This window comes from Amphiprion ocellaris, chromosome 15, assembly GCF_022539595.1.
Source record: "Amphiprion ocellaris isolate individual 3 ecotype Okinawa chromosome 15, ASM2253959v1, whole genome shotgun sequence".
In the NCBI taxonomy this organism is placed as follows: Eukaryota; Metazoa; Chordata; class Actinopteri; family Pomacentridae; genus Amphiprion; species Amphiprion ocellaris.
The window spans coordinates 25,717,484-25,741,393 of NC_072780.1; the positions used below are offsets into that span (position 1 = coordinate 25,717,484).

The 23,910-nt window shown below is 39.2% G+C and overlaps 3 protein-coding genes across 5 annotated transcripts in view; all 3 read left to right on the forward strand.

Moving 5' to 3' along the window:
- LOC111580937 (tenascin-X) overlaps positions 1–4,412 on the forward strand; it is an 86,839-nt gene extending 82,427 nt beyond the window's left edge. For both annotated transcript variants that reach the window (XM_023288889.3, XM_035956629.2), the window contains 4 exons: positions 3–99; positions 1,482–1,637; positions 1,729–1,892; positions 2,653–4,412. In XM_023288889.3, coding sequence (XP_023144657.3) covers positions 3–99; positions 1,482–1,637; positions 1,729–1,892; positions 2,653–2,751 — 516 coding nt within the window. In that variant the 3' untranslated portion in view covers positions 2,752–4,412. The remainder of the gene's footprint in view (positions 1–2; positions 100–1,481; positions 1,638–1,728; positions 1,893–2,652) is intronic.
- A 3,144-nt stretch (positions 4,413–7,556) lies between these two features.
- Positions 7,557–19,246, forward strand: LOC111580948 (LIM/homeobox protein Awh-like). 2 transcript variants are annotated; one of them, XM_023288905.3, is made up of 7 exons: positions 7,557–7,770; positions 9,217–9,349; positions 10,649–10,827; positions 10,922–11,030; positions 11,120–11,255; positions 17,336–17,568; positions 18,643–19,246. In XM_023288905.3, the coding sequence occupies exons 2-7, from the start codon at positions 9,224–9,226 to the stop codon at positions 19,048–19,050; spliced, it is 1,191 nt and encodes a 396-aa protein (XP_023144673.2). In that variant the 5' UTR covers positions 7,557–7,770; positions 9,217–9,223; the 3' UTR covers positions 19,051–19,246. The 2 variants fall into 2 exon arrangements, with proteins under 2 accessions (XP_023144673.2, XP_023144672.2); XM_023288904.3 differs by having other exon boundaries at positions 7,558–7,770; positions 10,625–10,827.
- Positions 19,247–19,393: 147 nt separating this feature from the next.
- qrfp (pyroglutamylated RFamide peptide) lies at positions 19,394–23,461 on the forward strand. Its single transcript, XM_035956632.2, has 2 exons — positions 19,394–21,364; positions 22,599–23,461. Exon 2 carries the CDS (start codon positions 22,599–22,601, stop codon positions 23,040–23,042), a length of 444 nt encoding a protein of 147 aa, XP_035812525.1. The 5' UTR covers positions 19,394–21,364; the 3' UTR covers positions 23,043–23,461.
- The last annotated feature ends 449 nt before the right edge of the window (positions 23,462–23,910 follow it).

Below are 23,910 nucleotides of genomic sequence, written 5' to 3' on the forward strand. Positions count from 1 at the left end.
AGGTCTTCCAGAGAAGGAAGGATGGCTCGGTGGATTTCTTCAGGGGCTGGAAGGAGTACACCAAAGGGTTCGGAGATGTGAACGGAGAGTTCTGGCTCGGTGAGAGACATTTCTTCATCAGCTGTGTTATCAAGGTGTATTTTGAAGTGTCACGAAAGAAGAAAAGTCCCCAATTTTTCCATTTTTTAAAAGGGTTGATGAGCTTCCTAGGACTTGGAAGCAGCTATTCTAGATAAGTTCTAACACAGTGAACATTTAACTCACATGACTGATCAGCTGTTTCTCTTCACTTTAATGAAACATCATTAAATATGGCTGACAGCACCTGATATAAATTGTTTACAACTGTCCCAATTGAAATCATTGTGTTAAGACTTTACATTTTTCTGTTGTAGAAGGGCAGTTTTGTTTCTTCTTCTGCAAGAGTTTTTATCAGGTGGCAAACAACTGGTTTTACTTCCAGCTTCTTATACTCTGTTTAAGAAAGCCATTTGTAATGTTGCATAACGCGCCACTTCAGATGGCACTATGCCGCCAAGTTTATTTATTCCAAAGCAGTTGTTCAAATAAGACTGATTTGCTTTTTTGCGTCTTGTGACATTTTAAAACTTGACTTCAAATTCTCTTGACAGTCGTGTAGAAACACTGCTTGTGAAGTGGAAGAAATCTGAGCTAATACGCCTTTAAACCTCTCCAAGCAGTGTCTCTGTGTGTTTTGCTCCTGTCACATTTTTCTTCACTGTGTACTCATTTTTCACTGCAATATAAAATACTGCATCTCTAAGGAAACAGCACAACCATGACTAGAAGTAGAGAGAACTTAGAAATGTTTTATATGCAGTATGACAGTTATACTGTCATTAATCATTGCACAAGAAAAAACAAAAGTTGAATTTATTTAAATATTTATTTTACAAAAATTGACAAAACTAAAAGTCATCATGTATGACATTTTTCCAAGTTCCCATATGTCTTACCAATACTGGAAAATATGGTGGCTGTACCTAATATTGATATTTTACTACTTACATTTTGTTAAGTAGTTTCCACACTTGTCTCCATGTCATCAGTTTAGGCTTAGACTTGGTTAGGTTTTCTAACGAAACAGCACTTAGGGATGAGTAGTTCAAGGATGGTCGGAAAGTTGGAAATCTGACAAATTCCAGCTGATTAATAGTGAAATTTTAGTAATTTTTTAAAAAGACAACATGTTGTTCAAACCTACTTGCAGCTTTTGGTACGAAGAGGATTAAAAAGTACATGTAGAGTGATTTACTGACAAAAAGACAACGTAAAGAATTCAATCTGAAATAAAACAGATCACCATCTGAAGCAACTACTTCCATCTGACAGAGAAAGTATTAAGAACCAACTGTAGCACAAAAGCACAAATATGGACTCAGTTGTTTAAATGTGAATGTCAACAGAAAGTCGCATGTATTTCAACCAAAACTGATTGTATTTATTTTTGCTTTTTTTAGGCCTTGAGAGTCTCCACAACCTGACAACTATGACCAAGATGAGTTTGCGTGTCGACCTTCGAGACCGAGATGAGTCGGTGTTCGCTCAGTATTCGACATTCGAGGTGGCCAAGAGGAACTACAAACTGACTGTGGGCGGATACACCGGCACTGCAGGTGATCCTCAGCTCTTACAACTTGATTGAAATACTAACTAACCTTTCCTACACACTTTATTCTTTGTCTGTCTTCTGTGTTATGGTTGCAGGTGATTCCCTAACTTATCACAACAACCGGATCTTCTCCACCAAAGACCGGGACCCGGCGACCTTCATCACCCGCTGTGCAATGTCTTATCGAGGAGGCTGGTGGTACAAAAACTGCCACGAAGCAAACCTCAACGGCCTCTATGGCATCGATGTCAAACACCAGGTATCATCATCTGATAAACTTAAAACTTGGGATGTCCTGAATCTGATGCTAAGATCAGGATCGTGGTGGAATTTTGAAGTGATCAGCACTGTCACAAAGCTATTCTTGAATCTTTGCATACATGTGTTATCACAGAAATGTGGAATAAATGCTACAAATGATGTTCCACTGGGATGTAAGATCAGTGTATTAGTTTTTCCAAGCGTGATTTAACACATTTGCAGGCCTAATGTCAGTGAGATTCACAGAAGTCTTTTTCATGGGGCTTCTCTACTAGTTGAACTCCCACAATATCGCCTGCTTTCCAACATACAACTTTCCTCTAGTTGCTATAACACTAAACAGTAAGAGGCTCCACCTGGTGGTGCAATCAGGTACTACGGCTAATCTACAGTACTTGAAATGTGTATTATCGTGGAGAAAGGTATGGGATATGAGCTGATACTAAATATTAAAATGCTCGAATGTGATCAAGAGTAAAAAAATAAAAAATAAATTGATTGGTATATCCCTACCTGAAATTGCTGAAACAAGTTGCCAGTTTAGGATCTGTCTTTCGGAGGATTCTTTAGTGATGAGAATGCACTGTAACACTTCCATGTAGCATGAACTAAAGGGGTTATAACTAAAGTGACATTTTAACAAATTATTATAACAAGGGCTCAACACGTAACAAAGGACCTTGTTAATCCAAAATAATCTGTCTAAAAGCATTAATCATACTCAGTTTTAAATATGCTCGTGTGTGTGTGTGTCTCAGGGTGTGATCTGGACGTCCTGGAAAGGAAAAGAGGTTTCCATCCCGTTCACTGAGATGAAAATGAGACCGACAGCCTTCAGTCCTCCAGCCAGAGGATGAACGTGAGCGAGATGATGATGATGATGAAGATAATGAAGATGATGATGAACTGTTAAACACACACAAACAGCAGTGTGTCAGCGCGCAAACACACACACACACACAAACACACACAGAGCAGACTGAACATACACATTTAAACAGGGAGACTTGCTCTCACTTGAGAAGAGATGAAGTCATATTTTTTCATTTGTATAGAGCTCAGTTATCGGTATGTTACTGTAAGTTGTACAGCTCCTTATTTTCATTTTAAAGCAGCATTTTAAAGTGGCGCAGCTCCAACTTCCTCTATATTCAAACACTCAGTTCACACAAATTGCAGCACCACTGGCTGCACAGACACTTCAGTTTTCATTTGGGAGATCTGAAATCTCCATCTAGAGGATGGAAAACCTACTTAACCCATGTATAGATTAATTTTTGAGAAGGATTGACCCGATCTGAGGGGGACCTGAGCACAGCCAGACCTTAGTTCTGAGCAGAGATCACCAGCACTAGCAGCTGGATGATGATCTCTGAGTTTGTCTGATTAAATAACAAGCAGCTGTTTAACCTTCCGAACCCTGAAAACTACCAGTGGGTTTGAAAGATTTGTTGTCTTTTTAAAAACAATGCCAAGATTCCACCATTTATCAGCCAGAAACTCTAACAACGAAGAGCACTGTTGAACTAGGGCCACAAACTACTCATCTGCGATGTGCTATTCTGCCAGAAAACTTTAAAATGATCAGAATCTAAGATTAAAATCATGATATTTCTTCAATATCACTGTGTTCTACGTGTCTCTTAAAAAATGTGCCAAAAATACAGAAATTTGGCTGAACTGCAGGCTGTAACTACACAAAGCAGCGAGAAGACAAGTGTGGAAACAAACTGAAAATGTAAGCAGTAGACTATCTGTAGTATGTAGATTCATTGTTTCTTTCCAGTATGGGTATCACCTGTGGGCACTTGGAAGAATGTTGTAAGTGTTGATTCCAGGGGTTGGTTTTTTTTTTTCAATTTTTGTCAAATAAACAAGAAATGAGAAAAGAAATTAAAGTTCTTTTTTCTTTTTTATGATTTATGTCATAACATTTTTATGTTGCACAGAAGACATTTCTTAATTCTCTCTACTTCTATTCATGGTTGTGTTGTTTCCATAGAAGTACAGGACTTTATATTGGAGTGAAAAGTGAGTCCACAGTGAAGGAAAATGTGTCAGGAGCTAGAAACACTCAGAAATTGCTTGTCCAGGTGGGTTAGTGACACACAGGCTCTTTTAGACTGAATGGAATCTTGACCCGGTCGAATTGGGGTGATTAATCCTGACACGATTATCTATTAATCAATTTAAAATCGAAATCACTATTTGAAACAATGCGATGAGCAAAGTGGCTGCAATTTACAATATGAATGATGCAGTATGTCTGACCCAGAAATTAAACTGTTTCGTCAGTGATTTTACCAATTTTTGAAGGTATGTTATTGTGGTAATACTCCATCACATGTTTAATATCTATTACACACAGAACCTTACATGTAAAAAGTTGTATCACAAATCAAATGCCAACAATATCAGTCAGGAAAATCGCTCTTGGATCATTTTTCCAAATCGTTCAGCAATGTGTCCAATCCTTGAAGACCTCCTGCTTCCATTGCAATAAAAGGCTGGACCTCTTTATCTGACTGCAATGTGTTTCTGTGCTAAATTAGATCAGCTTGGGGAATTCAGGGAGAAACACCTCAGAGCAATAGGGCCATTCCATCTCAAATGATCCAATTTTTGTAACAATTTCTACTATACCATGCATCTTTAATTTCCCTGAAATTTTAAAAGCATAAAATATGACTATTTTTGAACCTGTTTTTGTTTGTTTTTTCTTTCTTTCAATATAAAAGCTTGAAAATTACAAATATGCTCATATTGAAGAATAATGTGAAAATCTGAGGCTTTTATCTTAAATAGTTCCTACGATATTGTCGTTCAACCAAAGCCTCAAATTTCAGTGTGTGAAAAAAATATGCTGAAACTGAATCAATGGGTAATTTTTAAAAAAAAAGATATTCTGGAAAATCCTTGATATATCAAGCTGCAATTTCACAGATACCATCTTAAATGTTTGTAGTTTATAATAACTAGGTTTCAAGTAAATCAGAGATAGCTGAGCAGAAGAGTCCTGATGATTTGAGATGGAAGGATCCAAAAGTGACTCCATCAGGGTGAAAATGGAGAAAGCACATAGTCAACCTATAGACACATAATAAGTGAAATAAACAGAACAATGGTCGGGCATTTCCACTACGAAACCGCAGTGTACCAATGATAGTCTCCAAGATGTGGATTCAGACTTCTGTGGATCCATGCATAACACATGTAATTCTCTCAGCCTGCAGGGTGGAGCTTTTTGTAGTGTGATTATTCTTTAGATTTAATTCTGGTTTAAACACGTACAGCTGAATTACTTCAATATTACAATTTGCTATTGTGTAGTGTACATAGAATAGTTTTACAGTGTTTTACAGTGTCCTGTTTTCACTATTAAAACCTCCTCATTGTGCTTCAGCTGCTTCTTCTCTTGAAGCTGATGCTTTCCAGCTGATGGACTCAAAACTTAAACTCAGAGGCAACCTGTGCCTGCGCATGAAGGCTGTTTTGTTATTTCAAACAGGACAGGACGGTGGGTTTTCATTTGGTTCCTTTGCACTTGATGCAAGCAAGCAAGTTATCCAAACACCTCCTTTCTATTTCTGGTCAGATCCTCCTGCAATGAAACCAAATGCAGGACCTGCATGTGATTTGAGGCCCGTTGAAGTTCCGCATGTCTGTGTACAGAAGTCACACATTGACCCTTCTGTAAAACCCGGCAGCGCCCCCCACTGTTCACTCTGAGACACATCAGCTGTCTGGTCAGTGATTCAGGACTGCTGACCGTCCTCTTAGTGTTTGTCCTTTGTGTCTTTTTATAAACATCTCTGTGTTTTATTTTCCCCTTCATGTGCGTCGCCCTCTGAAAGATGAAATTAAGCTCCACAGCTGCATTTGTTGCAATGAAAGTAATCCAACTGAAATACAAACTCTTCCTGGCACGGAAAACATTTTAACCATTTAAAATTATTGTGATTTATTTTATTTTTTTATCAATGATCAGTTCTCGTGTCATATTAAAAAAACTTGGACAAAATTATTGATTAAATGATTTAAACCGAAAAGTATGTTTGTTCTCAGCCCCAGTAGTTTCTGCAGGTGTCTAAAAGGTGAGATTCTATAGCAAAGACAGAGTTTTATTTGTTGATCATTATACATTTGGAACAAAAGAAAAGAAGAATTCAGTTCAGCCAACATGCAGCTGTAACATTAGTTAAATTAATGAATATTTGCAATGATGTTTATTAGATCTATAAAACATCACAGCTCAGATTCTGGTGGACACTCTGGCAGGTGTGTCTTAACTGTGTCAACTAAGACTTTCTGAATTTTCCTTAATATCTTGTAGTTTACAACAAACTAACAGCTGATTTCTAAAGAAGTTATTGGAAAATTCAAGGAAATTAGTAGAAAAATATGCAACCTGTAAAATAAATGTCAGTAAATCATTTTTAGACTGCAAAATTCCCAATAATAAAGGAATTCATTCAGGCAAAGCTGAGCTTTTGCTTTGAGTGAATTCATTTTCTTTGATGTTATATTATTTTCTGGCACTGTAAAACAAATAAAGAAAAAGAAAGTAAAAACAGTAGTATTTCAGCTGTTAGTGCACCCAAAAAATAGTGTAAAAAAAAAAATCTCATAAATATACAGACATTTTCCACAATTAAAATTAATTTTCCAGCCCTGTTCAATTTTTAATGAAGGACACTTACATGTGTTAAAGCAATGAAAGTTCCTGTAATATATAACATATGCAATGATAAAAACTGAGTTTTTGACAGATTACCCATGCTTATACATATTTTAAGCATGGGTATGGGTATAGAACATTGGTTATATGGATTAAAACACATTTATTCAACTTTTTTGTTGTGAAAACTGTAATTATGCAAGATGTCCATCATTTAAACAAATCCATATAAAATGACAAAACCCATGCTTCCTTCTCTTTTACCGCTAAGTGCACCTAATTTTAGAAATTTCTTTACAGTACTCAACTCTAATGTAACTGTTCTGTCCATCAAATAATAAGGAAATATTTGTGAAATCAAAATGGAATTTTATTTGGCTGGTCACAGTTGCAAGTTTTTACATTATTTTATGTAAGACAATTAAATTTATTACCAAAAAAATAAAAATCTGTCAAAAATAAAATATAAAAATCTGTAAAATTACGTTAAAAAAATGACAGTGTAGGATTTAAGGGAGAGGCAGTTGGAAAGACACCTGTTAGTGTCCTCACTTCTATATTTTAGTACTTTTTTGTTATCTAAAATCTGTTTTGTGATTAAACAGTCATTTTGTTTTTATATTGCCTCATTTTGGATGCAGCTCTCCTTTTTGTCTTTATACAAAATGTTATCAGTGATGTTTTTCCAATAAAGAAAAGAGGATCCGATGGGAGAAGACAGTATGGTCCAAATGCAACTGAGGCATCGAGGGAAAATGTAAGTTTGGTCTGCCGTTTTTTCCTCCACTGGCACACATCCCAGATGTCCTTTTAAACACCTTTTGTTGTCCTAATTGGTCCCCAGGTTGCAGCTCCCACTCACCCATCTGCTTGCCAGGTGGCCAATCACGTTGGCTCTCACCTGTCGTCAGAGCCAGCCGGGCTTCTTGTTTACAGGTGTGTATCTGGGACACCACCTGGGATCAGAGGCTTCGAGGTGATTGGTGGAGTAGGAAGTGGAGGCAGATCTCGGGTCAGGAAAACTGATTCCAAAATCACAGACACCTGGAGGAGGGAGGTCGAGACGAAGACTGAAGAGGGTTTTTGGAAAAGCAGGAAAGCGGAAGGCTGAAAGCTTCCTCTTCTTTCGGGTGATAACTAAAGCTTCCTACAGAGCACGCTCAGTGGAAAACCAAGCAGAAGTCTCTAAACAGCACCGGTAAGCTGTACTTCATCTCCTTTCTCTTTATTTGACTCCAATAAATATGTTAATTGTACAGTTTAGAACTACAACTGTTTTATTTAGCTATTGATCTGTCAACCATTTTCTCAAACAACACTCTTTCTTTGTCCAAATCCCCAAAATATTGACTTCATGATGATCCAAAACAAAGAAAAACATAAAATATTCCCCTAGAGCACACTGGGTAATTTTTCTTCAACAAAATGACTAGAAACTCTGAATGAATTGATAGGTTTTTCCAAAAATGCACATGCCACCATCAATGTTGCATATATTTATCATTTTATGCGGATGATTTTTTTATCCTTTATCTTTCTTATTACACGCTAGTCATTTTTTGGGAGCATGTACCACCAATTTAGCATTTGATAAACTCACATTTTACATTTAGGAGGCAAACACATAAAGAATAAGTTTTATATTACAATCAGATGCTTAACAAATTCTGTACCACTACATACATATAGTTGTCTTTGGGTGTTATTATTATTATTATTATTATTATTATTATTATTAATAATAATAATAATAATAATAATAATAATAATAATAATAATAATAAAGATTTATCATGAAGTGTATGTAATGTTTTGTCAAACATTTTTACCAGATTGGTGTAAATCCCTTTCATTTTCTGCACACTTCTTGTTATAAAATTAATTTTAAATGCATAAAATTGCTGTTTTTGCCCATTCTTCTGTGCTCTCTGATACCCATAATGTCAAAATGATAGTAGACATTTTTGTAAATTTATTAAAAATGAAATTACTTATTTATCTCAGAAACTATAAAATTTGGCGATAAGGTGATGACGCCTGATACTTTCTGAATCTTTACCATTAGAGGCCTAATGGTGTCTCATAGCTCACACGAAAGTCAACACTGAACAAGATTTTTTTGAAACTGTGACATAAATCACTACCTTTCTCAACCATTTCAACATCTTTTTTCACCAATTACAATTCTTATTTAGAGTTACAGAAATGACACAAAGGTTACTTTCCAAATCCACTGCATGTGAGAGAGTAAAAATTGATCAAATATATGTAACGCATTTTGTTTGAAGAGAACAAAATAAGAAGTTTATTATCCAGCAGAGTGAAAACTTGTCTTTACTTCAAAACATAAAAGCATGCAGGAACATGCAACGAAAACTAAGCTCAAAAAGCACTGTAGTACACAAATAAAAACATTAAATGTTGCCTATCGCCTAAAACGAAAAAAGGGTGAAACCCTACAGATCAAGTTTAAAATGTTGATTTCACTGAAATGAGGTCACTATGGCTACCTTGACCTTTACACTTTAAAGATGTTAATGTGACACTTGTGTTGTTGTTTATTAACAGAAATCTGAAGTGAGCCTGTTGTCTCATGAGAGTTGTGATTAGAGAGGACTGATGATTGTCTCCTCTACCTCCACAGGACAATCATGATGTCGCCAGACGACCAGGCCCTCAAGGACCTGTTGTACTGCAGTGACCTTGGTGATGAGGCCAAAGGCGTAGACCTGGGCGGAGGTCCAACAGCGCCAGAGAAGAGCACCGCCACAGACTATGTGATTATTAAAGCTGCACCCATCCAGAGTTGTTTATATGTTGTGCTGCGTTCACGGTCTGCCTCCTCAATACCTGCAGAGTATACAAATGGTGGTGGCATCTCACACTCCATGTCTTATTTACTTTATGATTACTATATTACACCTATTGTCTGACAATATATTGTTAGCTGAATCATCCGAGAGGAAAAGAAAGCAGTTTCTTTCAAAGTTAAATGATAAAATCTAAAAGAAAAGCAACAAAACTACTCCTTCGAAAAGCTAGATAACTATAGGCTAACCAGTCCATCTTGGCATATAGCAACATAACAGAAATAGTTGTTATGATTAATAAGATGGATTTAGCCAAATCTTGAACAAAAAATGACCTTGCGCTGAGCACAGACGGGTGTTTGTTATGTACGGATACCGAATCACATGACCTAAATATGTAGTGGGCGATGGGAATTGATGGTACTCGGACACTTCACTTGTTGTCACTTGCTTTCTGTGCCGGTATCTCACAACGATACAGAAATCCTTGACAAATCGGTGGATCCAGACTACAAGCCGCATCACTGCCAAAATCTATTCAGTTGGTTGTGGTGTCATTTCTGACCGTCCCTGAAAATTTCCTTTAAATACATTAGTCCATTTTTGAGTAATGTTGCTAACAGACAGATGGACAAACGTACGTCGATCGTCACATAACTCCGCTGATCCTTGGCAAAGTAACAAAAGCTAAATGTTAAAAACACCATTGAAAGAAAAGCAATATAAAGCCAGTTCTCCTAAAAGATAACTGGCTTTCACTTTATCTAAGTAAGTTTCCCGAAGAGAAGTTATGGCTGCTAAACCCAAATTACCTACATTTTCATCTAGGTAAGTTGGCTTTCACTTCCACTTTCTATTCAGTCATCAGAACTGGCCAGCTGTTTTAATAAATTAGTGAATCTTTTTTATTGAATAATGTATTTGTGAGATGTTTTTATATGTTTACATTTTGTAAATAAAAGCCAGAGAGAGAGTGCAGAGGCCAGAAAACGTCTTTTCATTTTGACAGTATAAAAAAACATATTGCTGTACAGCACTCTTGCAACAAATGTTGGACAAATTAACACATAATTCATCTTAACTGATCAGATGCATGCTAATTCTGGGGCCGTATTACATATTATAACATTTTTAATTTTAGCTGTTTGTATATTTCTAAATGTGGTTCAAAGTAAAAATCCAGAAATCATGTGTTGGTGCCACATTGTCAGCATATTTTCAGTGATATTTAATCTGCCTCAGGTTCTGACAGCTGTGTCCATCCAGGAGCCAATGATGTGCGCTGGGTGTGGTGAGCAGGTGTGCGACCGCTTCTTTCTATTGGCTGCAGGAAGGGTGTGGCACAGCGTCTGCCTCCGCTGCAGCCAATGTCAGTGTGAGCTGCAGACACATCCCTCCCTGTTCTGGAGGGATGGGAACATCTACTGCCAGCAGGACTACAGCAGGTCGAAGCTATTCTACACACTGTTTACTTCCCTTTACTTCTTATTTAACTCATCAACACTTTACAACACCTGTGTGGTTTCTCTTCCTGCTCAGGATGTTCGGAGGCGGTCAGTGTGCTCGCTGCCTCCAGCCAATCCCAGCGTCTGCTTTGGTCATGAGGTCCGGCGAGCTGACTTTCCATCCTCACTGCTTCTCCTGCCAGGTGAGCTCCAACGTTATTAAAAAACGTCAGTAATTATTTCGCAAGATAAAGGGGACATCAATGCAGATGTATTTATGACGTTTTTGCAGGAGTGTGATGTGAAACTAATGCCTGGGAACCTGTACTGCATGCAAGGCCTGAACCTCTACTGTCAGTCACATTATCATGATGATGGGGGTGCCCTGCCTCCCTTTGATGTCCAAACCAAAACAAATCTGAAAGAAGGTGAGTGTGTTTGAGCAGAGACGATATAATGTTTACTGAGGCACTGCAAATCCTGGTGACATACCTGACCATTGGTGCCAACACAAGTAAGAACTTGGGGGATGAACAACAATTAATCTGAATATTTCAAACTTATATACTTCATCTGTTTAAAAATATGGCCTTGTGGAGCCCTGATGCATGTGTTTGTTCCACTTTTACAGTTTCCAGATATTTTAGCTCCTAATGTTCTAATTTTAGGGTAGAGCTGCCTTTGTTTTTGTCTTCTGGGCCAATACAAATAATTAGTAATGTTAGCAATTAATATCCAATATTTGAAACCAATATACAATGTTTAGAGAAAAAAAAGATTTTCAAGTATATGAGAGGCTCACACGTTTGTGTTTAAAACACAATTATGCTTCATTTATCGCAGCAAAACAGATGTTTAAATTTTTTTGTGATCAACTTTTTTCTTGCTCAACAAGGCATAAACAGGACAACATGGCAAGTTGTATAATAAGCATTATGTGAACATAAGAAACAGATAAATAAAAACAATATAACAATAAAAATACAACAAACACCAACACCTTTAATGCCAATACAATGTTCTAGTCGCTGTAATAAAAGTTTGTGGTCGATTGTATCGAATGCTGCACTAAGGTCCAATAAAATAAGTATAGAGACCAGTCCATTATCTGACGCTATGGGAAGGTCATTAGTAACTTTCACCAGAGCTGTTTCTGTGCTATGATGCACTCTGAAGCCTGACTGAAACTCTTCAAACAAGCTATTCCTTTGTAAATGTTCACATAATTGATTTGCAACTGTTCTTTCCAGAATTTTGGAGAGAAATGGGAGGTTGGAAATTGGTCTATAGTTGGCTAAAACATCTGGATCTAGAGTGGGCTTTTTAAGTAAAGGTTTGATTACAGCAACCTTAAAAGCCTGTGGTACATAACCTGTTACTAGAGAGAGATTAATCAGATCTAACATTGAGGAATTAATTAAAGGTAAAGCCTCCTTGAACAGTCTAGTTGGGATAGGATCTAAAAGACATGTTGATGGTTTGGATGTAGAAACTATTGAAATGAGTTCAGAGAGATGTATGGGGGTGAAAAATTCTAAATATCCATCTGGTCTTACAGCCAATTCTAAAGTATCTGTACTCGATGATACATCTGTGACATTTGCAGGAAGGGCCAGAGTAATTTTTTCTCTAATCGTAATAATTTTATTTGTAAAGAAGCTCATGAAGTTGTTACTGCTCAAAGCTAAAGGAATACAAGGTTCAACAGAGCTCTGACTCTTTGTCAGCCTGGCTACAGTGCTGAAGAGAAACCTGGGGTTGTTCTTGTTTTCCTCTATTAAAGATGAATAATATGTTGTCCTGGCATTACGAAGAGCTTTTTTTTTTTTTTTTTTTTTTTTTTTTTTATAAATTACTAGACTATTTTTCCAAGCTACATAAACTTCCTCTAAATTAGTGGAGTACCACTTCCTTTCCAGCTTTCGGAACGCCTGCTTTAAAGTCCGCAGCTGGGAATTATACCAAGGAGCAGGTCCTCTCTGAGATAGAACTTTCTTTTTTACAGGTGCAACACTATCAAGTGTTGTACGCAGTGAGGCTGCAGCATTATTAACAATATAATCCACTTCTGTGGGGGTAAAATTATAATATTTCCCTTCCATTTTATCAGTAAGTGGTGCTGAATTAAATAGAGAGGGTATTATTTCCTTAAATTTAGTCACTGAATTGTCAGACAGACATCTACTGTAATGATATTTATTCTTAATTCCGATACAATCTATTGTTGTAAATTGAAATGTTATCATAAAATGGTCAGAAAGAAGAGGGTTCTGGGGAAATACTGTTAACTGTTTGATTTCTATGCCATAAGTCAGAACGAGGTCAAGGGTATGATTAAAACTATGAGTTGGTTTATTTACATGTTGAGAAAACCCAATTGAGTCTAATATTGAATTAAAAGCAGTCGTAAGGCTGTCACTGTCCACGTCAACATGAATGTTGAAGTCACCCACAATAATGACTTTATCTGAGCTGAGCACTAAATCAGATAAAAAGTCTGAGAATTGAGACAAAAACTCAGAGTAAGGAGCAGGAGGACGATATACAACAACAAATAAAACTGGTTTCTGAGCTTTTAAATCTGGATGAGAGAGACTGAGAGTAAGATTTTCAAATGAACTGTAACTAGGTTTAGGTCTCTGGTTAATTCTTAAGCTCGAGTGGTAAATTGCTGCCACTCCTCCTCCTCGGCCTGTGATTCGAGGAACATGACAGTTAGTATGACTAGTAGGAGTTGATTCATTTAGACTAACATATTCTTCCTGCTGCAACCAGGTTTCAGTCAAACAGAACAAATCAATCTGGTTATCAGTTATCAAATCATTTACTAACAGAGATTTAGACAAGAGAGATCTAATGTTTAACAGACCACATTTAATTGTCCTGTTTCTTCGCTCAGTTGAAATAGTGGTATTAATTTTTATTAGATTTTTATGGTTACTATGTCTTTTGTTTATTTTTGAATTGTTTAATTTATTGAATTTTGGTGGTTGGGGGACAGACACAGTCTCAATAAAGCTAACTGAATTACTGGAGGGTGACAGCTGAGAGGAAACTGCAGAGAGGTGTGGAAGACTACAACTCTGCATCCTGGTCTGAACTCTGGGTTTTCATGCTTTAGGAGTTCTAATAAAATCAGCCATATTTCTAGAAATGAGAGCTGCACCAGCCAAAGTGGGATGGATGCCGTCTCTCCTAATCAGACCAGGTTTTCCCCAGAAAGAGCTCCAATTGTCTATAAAGCCAGCGTTGTTTGCAAGTACACCACGTAGACACCCAGCGGCAAAACGACGACATGTGGCTAAACATATCATCGCTGGTCAGATCAGGCAGGGGTCCAGAGAAAACTACGGAGTCCGACATGGTTTTGGCAAAGTTACACACCGATGCCACACTAATTTTGGTGACCTCCGATTGGCGTAACCGGGTGTCATTACCGCCGACATGAATAACAATCTTACTGTATTTACGATTATCTTTAGCCAGCAGTTTCAAATTTGCTTCTATGTCGTCCGCTCTGGCCCCTGGGAGGCATTTTACTACGGTCGCTGGTGTCGCTAGCTTCACGTTTCTGACTATGGAGCTGCCAGTGATCAGAGTTGGTTTCTCAGCGGGTGTGTCATTGAGTGGGGAAAAACGATTAGAAACGTGAAGCGGTTTGTGGTGTGCCGGGACAGCGGGCTTGAGCTTAGGACTACGTTTCCTACGAACTGTCACCCAGCTACCCTGACTTCCCGGCTGCTCGGGAGCTGCTAGGGGACGGCTAGCAGAAGCTACACTAGCAGCTATGCTATTGTGGTCCGCACCGGCTAAGGGGGCCTGGCTAACAGCTAGCGGGGTGTTTCCCATGGTGTGGAGCCGCGCTTCCAATTCAGAGAGCCTCGCCTCCAAAGCTACAAAGAGACTGCATTTATTACAGGTATCGTTATCACTAAAGGAGGGAGAGGAGTAACTAAACATGTGACACACTGAGCAGGAAAGAGAAGGAGAGGAAGAGGGAGAAGCCATGCTAACTGCTAAGTGCTAGGCTAGCGGACAGAGATAACAGATTAACTTAGAATTAAGTACTGAGAAGGTGCTTGAAGAAAATGAGTGTATGTTACGATTCAAATTTTACCGCTACACAGATTTAATGAATATCAAATTAGATGGAGTAGATAAGCTACAACAGTCACAGAACACGACACAGCGCTACAACAGGAAGTGACGCAATACGCTCACCATAACGTCAGACGTCAGCAGGAAGAGTCTGCTGGTCCTTCTTCGCAGCTCGGAGAATAGCCTGGCGGGTTGTGTAAAGAAGAGTGTTGAAAATAAGAGTGCGGGGTCTGTCCTTGGCGGCACATCCCATGTAGATGCAGTGAGCCCGCATTATCTCAATTAGCTGAGATAATGCGTTTGGGACGAAGGGATGGGAACCACTTAGGAAGTGATCGTGTTAAATACTGCACAGCATTCAAGCCCTCAGCTCCCTCTTTTAGACAGATAACACAGATGTTGCACCACCTGCTCCTGTCCTCCATGTCCGCTAGCTTAAGTTCAAGAGCTTTTATAGCCGTGTCATGCTCAGCAAGAGCCTTCAGCAAAGTCATACTGTCCGAAAGTGACACTAGCTCTGCCTGGATAGCATCCAGCTTGCTATCAGTGCTTGTGCCCATCTCGTGCAGCTCAGCAAACCGAGGTTCAAAAAATTCATGTTGTTTCTCCATCAGGGAATCGGTAATGGCGTCAAGCTTGTTAGCACGTGTACCTTTGTTTGCATTGGAGGTACCACTCGAACCAGCTTTCTTTGCATAATCAGTCATTTCGTTCCCGGCAGTGGAAAAAATGGTCGAGGCAAAAGAGTAAGCCAAGTACAGTGGGAGAGAAATGTCAAAATTGGGAAGTTAGGGCAAGAGCAAGACCCCTAAGCCGCCATCTTGTCCAGCGAGTCACCGGAAGTTCAGAGATGTTTAAATTTCATGTTTTAACTACAAGTGATAGCAGGGTTCCTACCTTCTTCGTTACATGTTTAATGTTTAATAAAGCTGAATATGTAGAATAGCAGCAGATGTTATGGTGACTCCTCTGTTTTCCATAAGATCAAGAACTGTTTGTCTCTTCTCCTGTAGTTACGGCTGTCATAATTTGCGGCAGTTCTCGCAGTTTTTTGGCCAATTAAAGTTAGACGTTTTTCCTGAACACTTCAGGAGAAAGCAACGGGACTTCTTTTCAGTCCTTGAAGACCTCTTACCTCCTATCCAAGAGGTTCCAGGTATTTATTTCCATGGCCACTTCAAGCTCTGGGTGGTGGTGAAAAGCCTGGGGAGGGAGGACCTTAGCTGAGAGTAGTGATGAAACTGCCTGGGGAGGGAGAACTCAAGGGTTGACATAAGATGTGAATGGTGTGGAAACTGCCATGATGTAAATAAAGGGTTCAGAAGCAGAGTGGTCTAACCCACTTTCTGTAGTTTTTGAGAAAAATGGCTTCAAAGTTTTGTGTTTTCAAGAATGATCTAACATTTGAAGCACCACTGTAAAACTATATTTGGATTGTGGTTTCAACCACTTTGCCACTAGAATCTAGACCATTAAATATTACAGAAATTATATAAAACTCAATTCGGATTTTTTGTGGATTAGGCCACTCTGCTTCAAACCCCCTCAAATATTGTGGAAACTGCCTTGGGGGAGGGATGACTCATGCGTGGTGGTGGTGAAACTGCCTCGGTAAAGTCAGCTTAAAGTGTGAATTGTGGTAAAACTGCCTCTGGAGGGTTGACTACAGGTGTTAATGGTGGGGAAACTGTGTTTCCAACAGCTATTTTAGAGCAGCCTATGGCTGCCTGCTAACAGAGCCTCACATAACTGCTAGTATAACCAAGCTAATTAGTCATTTAATTACGTTCTTTTCCAATTTTTCGAGATAAGTTGCTAAGGCTGATGGAGACAAACTGTGACACAACAGCTTATGATGGGTGTTCAAGTAACTTCATGCAGGGGCTGTGTGAATGTAATGAACTGACATGGTTGTGCCGACTACATCCTAAATGTAAAGCTACACAAAGTCAACATTTCAAGGTAACAAACATCAGTAAAACCGGACTTTATCCGACTTCATATAATGTTTATTTCTAATTGGTAAAGTAACATTTTAACTTTTGCTAATTATCTGAAAGTTTCCTTTGGATTCTTTTTGAGCAATGGTGGGAAAGATAAAAAAAAAACTAACAAACCCTGGGATGTATAGCGATACAGTCCATCAGTTACAGCAAATTTGCTAAAAAAAATTTACGTCTGAGGTTGGAGTTACTGAATAAAGCATGAATTATAGATTTTGAACTTTGATTTATTTAGGATTCCCACCTTAAAAGCTTCTCTGTGGAGGTTTCTTTAAACAAACAAGCAAACTGCAGCTGCAGGATCAAAACTAGGAGCTGCAAGAGGCTAAAGGGCTATTTTTCTAAAGCACTGAGGTGTGTTCAGACCTTTACACAGCTAACTAAAGGCTCCTGAATGTGAGAGACAGGTCCATACCAGGTCTCTGGTGAAGGTGAGGAGTCCGTAAGCAGCCCAGAGCCACGATTGGATGACAGTGTGGCAGGTGGGCGGACCCGCAGGCGAACCAAGCGAATCAGGACATGTTTCCGTAGCGAGCAGCTCAGAGCGCTGGAGTCATGCTTCGCCCAGAAGCAAAACCCCGATGGTAAAGACTGGACTTGCCTCGCACATAAGACCGGTCTGCCCAAGAGAGTCCTGCAGGTATGAACACCTTCATACTTCTGGACCAAGAGTCTGAGAATCACGCATAAACAATTATTTATAATGATCAAAGTGGCTTAAAAGCAAGATGAACTGGAGGAGTTAAATATTTATTAAACAGCTGTGGCCGGTGTACTGATGGATTATTAGATAAGAGGCTGGAGGGCACAGATGTGTAAAGGTCCCATAACCCTCCTATCCACAATGCAAAATATCAAGCTTTATTGTGTCACTTTGTCAGTTTTGCATCAGTTTGTCATTGCTTTGCAGGTCTTTCTGGTCGTGTTTATTGTGTTTATTTGAGTTTCTTGGTTGGGTGACTGTGCGACATTGCAGTGGTTTGTGTGCATTTTGTGTCCATTTTTGGTTGATCCCAACTGTTTGTGGTCAGTTTACATCCGTTTCTTTTTTTTTAATTCTTTGTTAGCTTTTTTCCCCCTCTCTTAATAGTTGTTCTTTTGTCTTTCTGTGGTCATTTTGTGTCTTTGTCACCATCTTGTGTCTCTGTTCATTCTGAGTCTCTTTGTGGTCATTTTGTTTCTTTTTGTGGTCATTTTGTGTCTGTTTTTGGTCATGTTTGGCTCTTTTGTTTCATATTGTGGCCATTTTGAGTATCTTAGTGGTAATTTTGTCACTCTTTGAGGTAGTTCTGTGTCTTTTTATGGTCATAATGCGTCTCTTTGTGGTCGTTTAATGTCTCTGTTGTCATATTAGGTCTCTGGTAATTTTGTATCTTTTTGCTGCCATTTTTGGTCTCTCGGTGGTTATTTTATCTCTTTGCATCTAACAGGTATTAAATGACTGCCAAAACAGACAAAACAAACACAAGGAACTAAAAATCAACTACAAATCACATAAAAACAACCAGAAAAGTGACACAAAATGTCTAAAAGCATTTGTAGAAGCACAGTTTAAACCTGTGGTGCAGTGATGGCTTTTCACATGTGTGATCCCATCGGCCCATAGTTTTATAAGCTATTTATGTTGCACACATCCAGTGAAGAATGTCTACTCTACATTGTGAATGCCAGTCCTTTAACTAAGATCTAAGATGGTAGCCCTGTCTTCCCTCAGGTGTGGTTTCAGAATGCCCGGGCTAAACTCAGGCGTTCCCTCAGCTGTGACGATTCTCAGGTTAACTCGCCCTCTGCTCCTCTGAAAGCTGTAACCATAGCGACCAGCTCCCCGCCTCCCCCATCCTGCTCCCCGCTGGACCAGCCGCCGCCCTTCCCCACCAGCACCATCGACCAGCTGCAGCTGTCCCTGATCACCACCCCGCTAGGCGAGCGTCTGGCAAACCTGACAGCCACCCATCCTTCACAGCAACTGCTGCACAGCCCTGACTTCTTCCTGGACTACGACTCCCAGAACGCACCAGGGTGTCTCACCTCTCTGCAGGCCTACAGGGACTTTGAGGAGGCAGGAGGAGGAGGAGCAGAGAGAGAAGCTGATCCGGATACTTTCAGTCCACATTACTGCTAGTCAACAAATAAACAGTACTGAACATTAGAGAATAGTTAAAGGTGAACTGTTGAGCTGCAGGTGAGTGAGCATCGATGTCCACATTAGAGAGGTGTACAGGTCTTTTAACACAAACAACAAACACTTCTGTGAAATCTGACAGCTGCATATATCATATGGATGTTTAAAATAAAAAATAATCAGGTGCTGCAACCCATTCCGCATTCCAAATTTCATTTTCTTCTCAATGAATCGTAGTAAAAGGAATCAGCAACTTTTTTGTGGTCATTTTACGTCTCTTTTTCTTCATGTTGTCTCTTTGCAGTAATTCTGTGTCTCTTAATGATCATTTTGTGTCTCTTTCTGGTCATTTTTTTCTCTTTTTGCAATAATTTTTGTCCCTTTTGTGGTCATTTTCTGTCTTTTTGTGGTTATTTTGTGCCCTTTTCTAGTTATATTGTGTCTCTGTGGTTATTTTTTTCCCTTTATAATCATTTTGTGTCTCCTTGCAGTCATTTGTGTCACTTTGTAGTCAATTTGTGTCTCTTTTTAGGCATGTGTTTCTGATAACTCTACCATCACTTTGATAGCAAAAAAGCCACACTTTTTTGCTAAATTTAGCCTTTTAGTTGTGAACTGAATTGAGCATTTCCTGCTCTTTTTTTCCAGATCTTTTGGCTTCACAAACAGCTTGTTGATGATACACTATATTGCCAAAAGTATTCGCTCACCCATCCAAATAATCAGAATCAGGTGTTCCAATCACTTCCATGGCCACAGGTGTATAAAATCAAGCATCTAGGCATGCAGACTGCTTTTACAAACATTTGTGAAATAATGGGTCACTCTCAGGAGCTCAGTGAATTCCAGCATGGAACTGTGATAGGATGCCATCTATGCAACAAATCCAGTCATGACATTTCCTCGCTCCTAAATATTTCACAGTCAACTGTCAGCTGTATTATAAGAAAGTGGAAGTGTGTGGGAACGACAGCAACTCAGCCACCAAGTGGTAGGCCACGTAAACTGACGGAGCGGGATCAGTGGATGCTGAGGCGCATAGTGCAAAGAGGTGGCCAACTTTCTGCAGAGTCAATCACTACAGACCTTCAAACTTCATGTGGTCTTCAAATTAGGTGCAAAGCAGCCACCACTGGACTCTAGAGCAGTGGAGACATGTTCTCTGGAGTGACGAATCGTGCTTCTCCATCTGGCAATCTGATGGACGAGTCTGGGTTTGGCGGTTGCCAGGAGAACGAAACTTGTTGGACTGCATTGTGCCAAGTGTAAAGTTTGGTGGAGGTGGGATTATGGTGTGGGGTTGTTTTTCAGGAGCTGGGCTTGGCCCCTTAGTTCCAGTGAAAGGAACTCTGAATGCTTCAGCGTACCAAGACATTGTGGGAACTTTGTGGGAACAGTTTGGAGCTGGCCCCTTCCTCTTCCAACATGACTGTGCACCAGTGCACAAAGCAAGGTCCATAAAGACATGGATGACAGAGTCTGGTGTGGATGAACTTGACTGGCCTGCACAGAATCCTGACCTCAACCCAATAGAACACCTTTGGGATGAATTAGATCGGAGACTAAGAGCCAGGCCTTCTGGTCCAACATCAGTGTGTGACCTCACAAATGCGCTTCTGGTCACTCATTTAGCAGGTCAGGCCCAAAAAACTACTTACAATAATTCAAAGTCATGCATTGTGTATTAGTGTGAAACCTTTGTCCTTTCTCATAGCGATATCAGTAACATGTTTTGTGTTTTTATTTCTTTTGTTCAGTCTCTAAATGACCGAAAAGCACAAATGCTTCAAAAATAAAAACCCCAGTGAGGCTTGCAGAGCCTTTTAATTGCAAGAGAGGTCTGAGGTCTGTCACAGAGATGATTCCTCTGAAAGCTTGAATGACATTCTTTCAGGTGTGTCTGCGATTTCCTAGCGAGACGACCTTAATGATACCGAGAATAGAGACTTCAAAAAGCAACCTGTCTCTCTCCCAGAGACTCTCTCTCCTCTGAAGCATCTTAATGAACGCTGCTGCTGCTACTTCACCTCCCCAATTAAGCAGCAATTATAATGACAACTTTTAGGGTCTCAATGCTGAAGTGGGCCCACGTTTCCCAGCTGAAAGAACGAAGGTTATGCTGAAGACTGCATGCGTCAGAGGGGGTGATGGCGTCGTGGCGGGATGGTGGGGGAGGACGGGCAGTTTTTAAAAGGGCAGGGTCCCTGAATGTCACAAACATACAGCGAGACGTCTGACACGACACAAGGTAAGAAAAGTCAAACTTGGAGAGTTTACCTGTTTGTGTCCAGAGCAGCTGAGAAGTCGCTCAGAGGTGAGTACAGAAGTCTGACACTTAAAGTGAAAGTCAGAGTGGTTGTCCTGGTCATTTTGTGTTACTTTGTGGTCCTTCTATGTGTCTTGTTTTTTGTTTTTTAATTTATGTCTTTGTTGTTATTTTGTGTCTTTTTTTTAGCTCATTTTGGATCTTTTCCTAATCATATTGTTTGTCTTTCTAGTAATATATATATATATATATATATATATATATATATATATATATATATATATATATATATATATATATGTGTGTGTGTGTGTGTGTGTGTGTGTGTGTATATATGTATGTGTATATATATGTGTGTATATATATATATATGTGTGTGTATATATGTGTATGTATATATATATATATATGTAATTTTTTTTCGACTCTTGGTTCTGTGGTTATTTTGTGTCTCATTTTGGTCATTGTGGCTCTTTTTATCTTTTACAGGTAGTTTTGGTTCTCTTTGACTCTTTTGTGTCTATTTGTTTCATGTCTCTTTGTAGTCATTCTGTGTGTGTTTTTGGTTATTTTGTGACTTTGTTGTTATTTTGTGTCTTTTTGAGGTTATTTTGGGGATTTTTTGGTAAAATTTGTGTGTATTTCTGTTTATTTTGTGTCATTTTTGAAAAACATTTTGAGATAGTTTTGTGTCTATTTGTGGTCATTTTGTGTCTCTGTAATCATTTTATGTCTCTTTCTGATTATTTTGTGTCACTCTGGACATTTTCTCGCAGATGCTCAGATTCTTTTATGATGTCTTTATTTTTGTGTATTTCTTTCTGTTGGCACTTTGGAGTTTTGCTAAGACTAGTTTCATATGAATAAAGTTTATTATTATTGTTGCATAGATCAGATAAACTCTCAGTAACATTCATCAGTATGTCCTCAATCCTAATCTTCCAGCACAAATAAGTACTGATAAATATCAACTTGCATTTGTAGAGGTCTCATTTGCAGATTTGATTTTAGCAACATCTTGGCTTTGATTGCAATTTTTAGAGCTGATTTGAAGATTTCCACTTTACTGCATTAAGTATTTTGGAAGCCACCCTCAACCACTTTCTCCTCTATTGCTTCAAACTAAATATCTTTGGGTTGGGGGTAAAACCATACGTTTGTCATTTTTGGCTTTGGGAAACATTTTGCACCATTTTCTGACATTTTACAAACCAAACAACCAATCCAGAAAATAATCAACAGTGGAAATAGTCTGCTCTTAAATGCTTGTTTGTGTTTCCAGATGAGACTTTCCTTCCATCTCGGTGCCTCCCTCCTCTCCCTCGCCCTCCTCCTCCCATGGACCGTCACATCTCACCCTGTCTCCCCCACTGCCCTCCTGCCCACAGTGGACAGACCCGAGCTGCAGTCGGCCCTGCTGGACCTCCAGGCTGCTCTGGAGGAGCAAAGGGACAACTGGTCAGAGTGGGATCAAGACCCCCGACCTGAGGAGGAGGAGGAGGAGGCACTGCTGAGGGCCCAGAGAGAAGAAGGAGACGAGGAGAACGGCTGGAAGAGGAACGAAGCACTGACCTCAATCGCTGGAGGACTGCAGGCCGTCAGCCGCGAGAAAGGAGGGTTCGGTTTCCGCTTCGGCAGGAAACGGTGGACTGACAGAGGGTGGAGGGATGGAGGGATGGAGGGAGGAGAAGGTAGGATGCAAGAAGACGATGAGAGAGGAGGCTGAAGGAAGAGAAAAAAGAGTTGAGGTGGTGACACACTCGGCAACTTTTTTAGCAAGCAAGGACCTGGAGAAGTTGCTCAGTGCATCACCACCTTCAAAAGTCACAAGGGTTTGGGGCAGATTGCACAAAATAAACCGTGTAAGAGTCAAAATGTATACGCATGTGAGGTTTTCTCCTGCTGTTTCCAACTCCCATGTTTCAAAGAGAGCAGATTTATTTTTTAGTAACTGGATGTACAGAACAAGATGCAACGTGTTCACTCAGCTCCTGAATGTCACATCTCATAGTCTGATAACATTTGTACAAGGACAGAGAAAACTGGACATAGGCCTTTGTCCATGTGTTCATTTGTTGCCTTCAATATCAGCACTGAATAAACAGTTTGGAGCTGCAGTCTGTAAAACGAAACTCTCAGCACAGATTTCATGGCTGCATGTTGTTTCTCTGGCATTCTGAGAAATGAACTTGAACTTATTTAAAGGGTCAGTGCACACAAATAATACCAACCAATGTTTTTTCATTTGTTTCACTTTGGAGTTTTAAGATAAATATGAGTTTTCCACTTTTCAGTACTTCAACACATGCTTTGTTTAGTAGAAAACTGTTCATTTTTTATTATTATATTTTGGCTTACATTTTAATTTGATAATTTTCACTTATACATTTTGAATCAACTGACAATGATAGCAATGATGAAAATACTGTAAAAAATTATTAGTTTTGACTAGACGCATAATATTTACAAACTAGTTAAAAATTGTGTTTTTTAAAATTGTAACTGTGACTTTGTTTTGTAATCTTAAGTTAGGTTTTGTGTTCTATCACAGTTTCGATAGACAGACAGGCAGGCAGACAGACAGACAGACAGAC

Excerpts from the sequence above, each read along its gene's own strand:
- LOC111580948 (XM_023288904.3), top strand. The coding sequence starts at position 9,224 with ATGATGTCGCCAGACGACCAGGCCCTCAAGGACCTGTTGTACTGCAGT. Across the intron at positions 11,031-11,119 it reads CTCACTGCTTCTCCTGCCAG|GAGTGTGATGTGAAACTAAT; the intron begins GTGAGCTCCAAC and ends ACGTTTTTGCAG. Across the intron at positions 17,569-18,642 it reads TGCCCAAGAGAGTCCTGCAG|GTGTGGTTTCAGAATGCCCG; the intron begins GTATGAACACCT and ends GTCTTCCCTCAG.
- qrfp (XM_035956632.2), top strand. The coding sequence starts at position 22,599 with ATGAGACTTTCCTTCCATCTCGGTGCCTCCCTCCTCTCCCTCGCCCTC.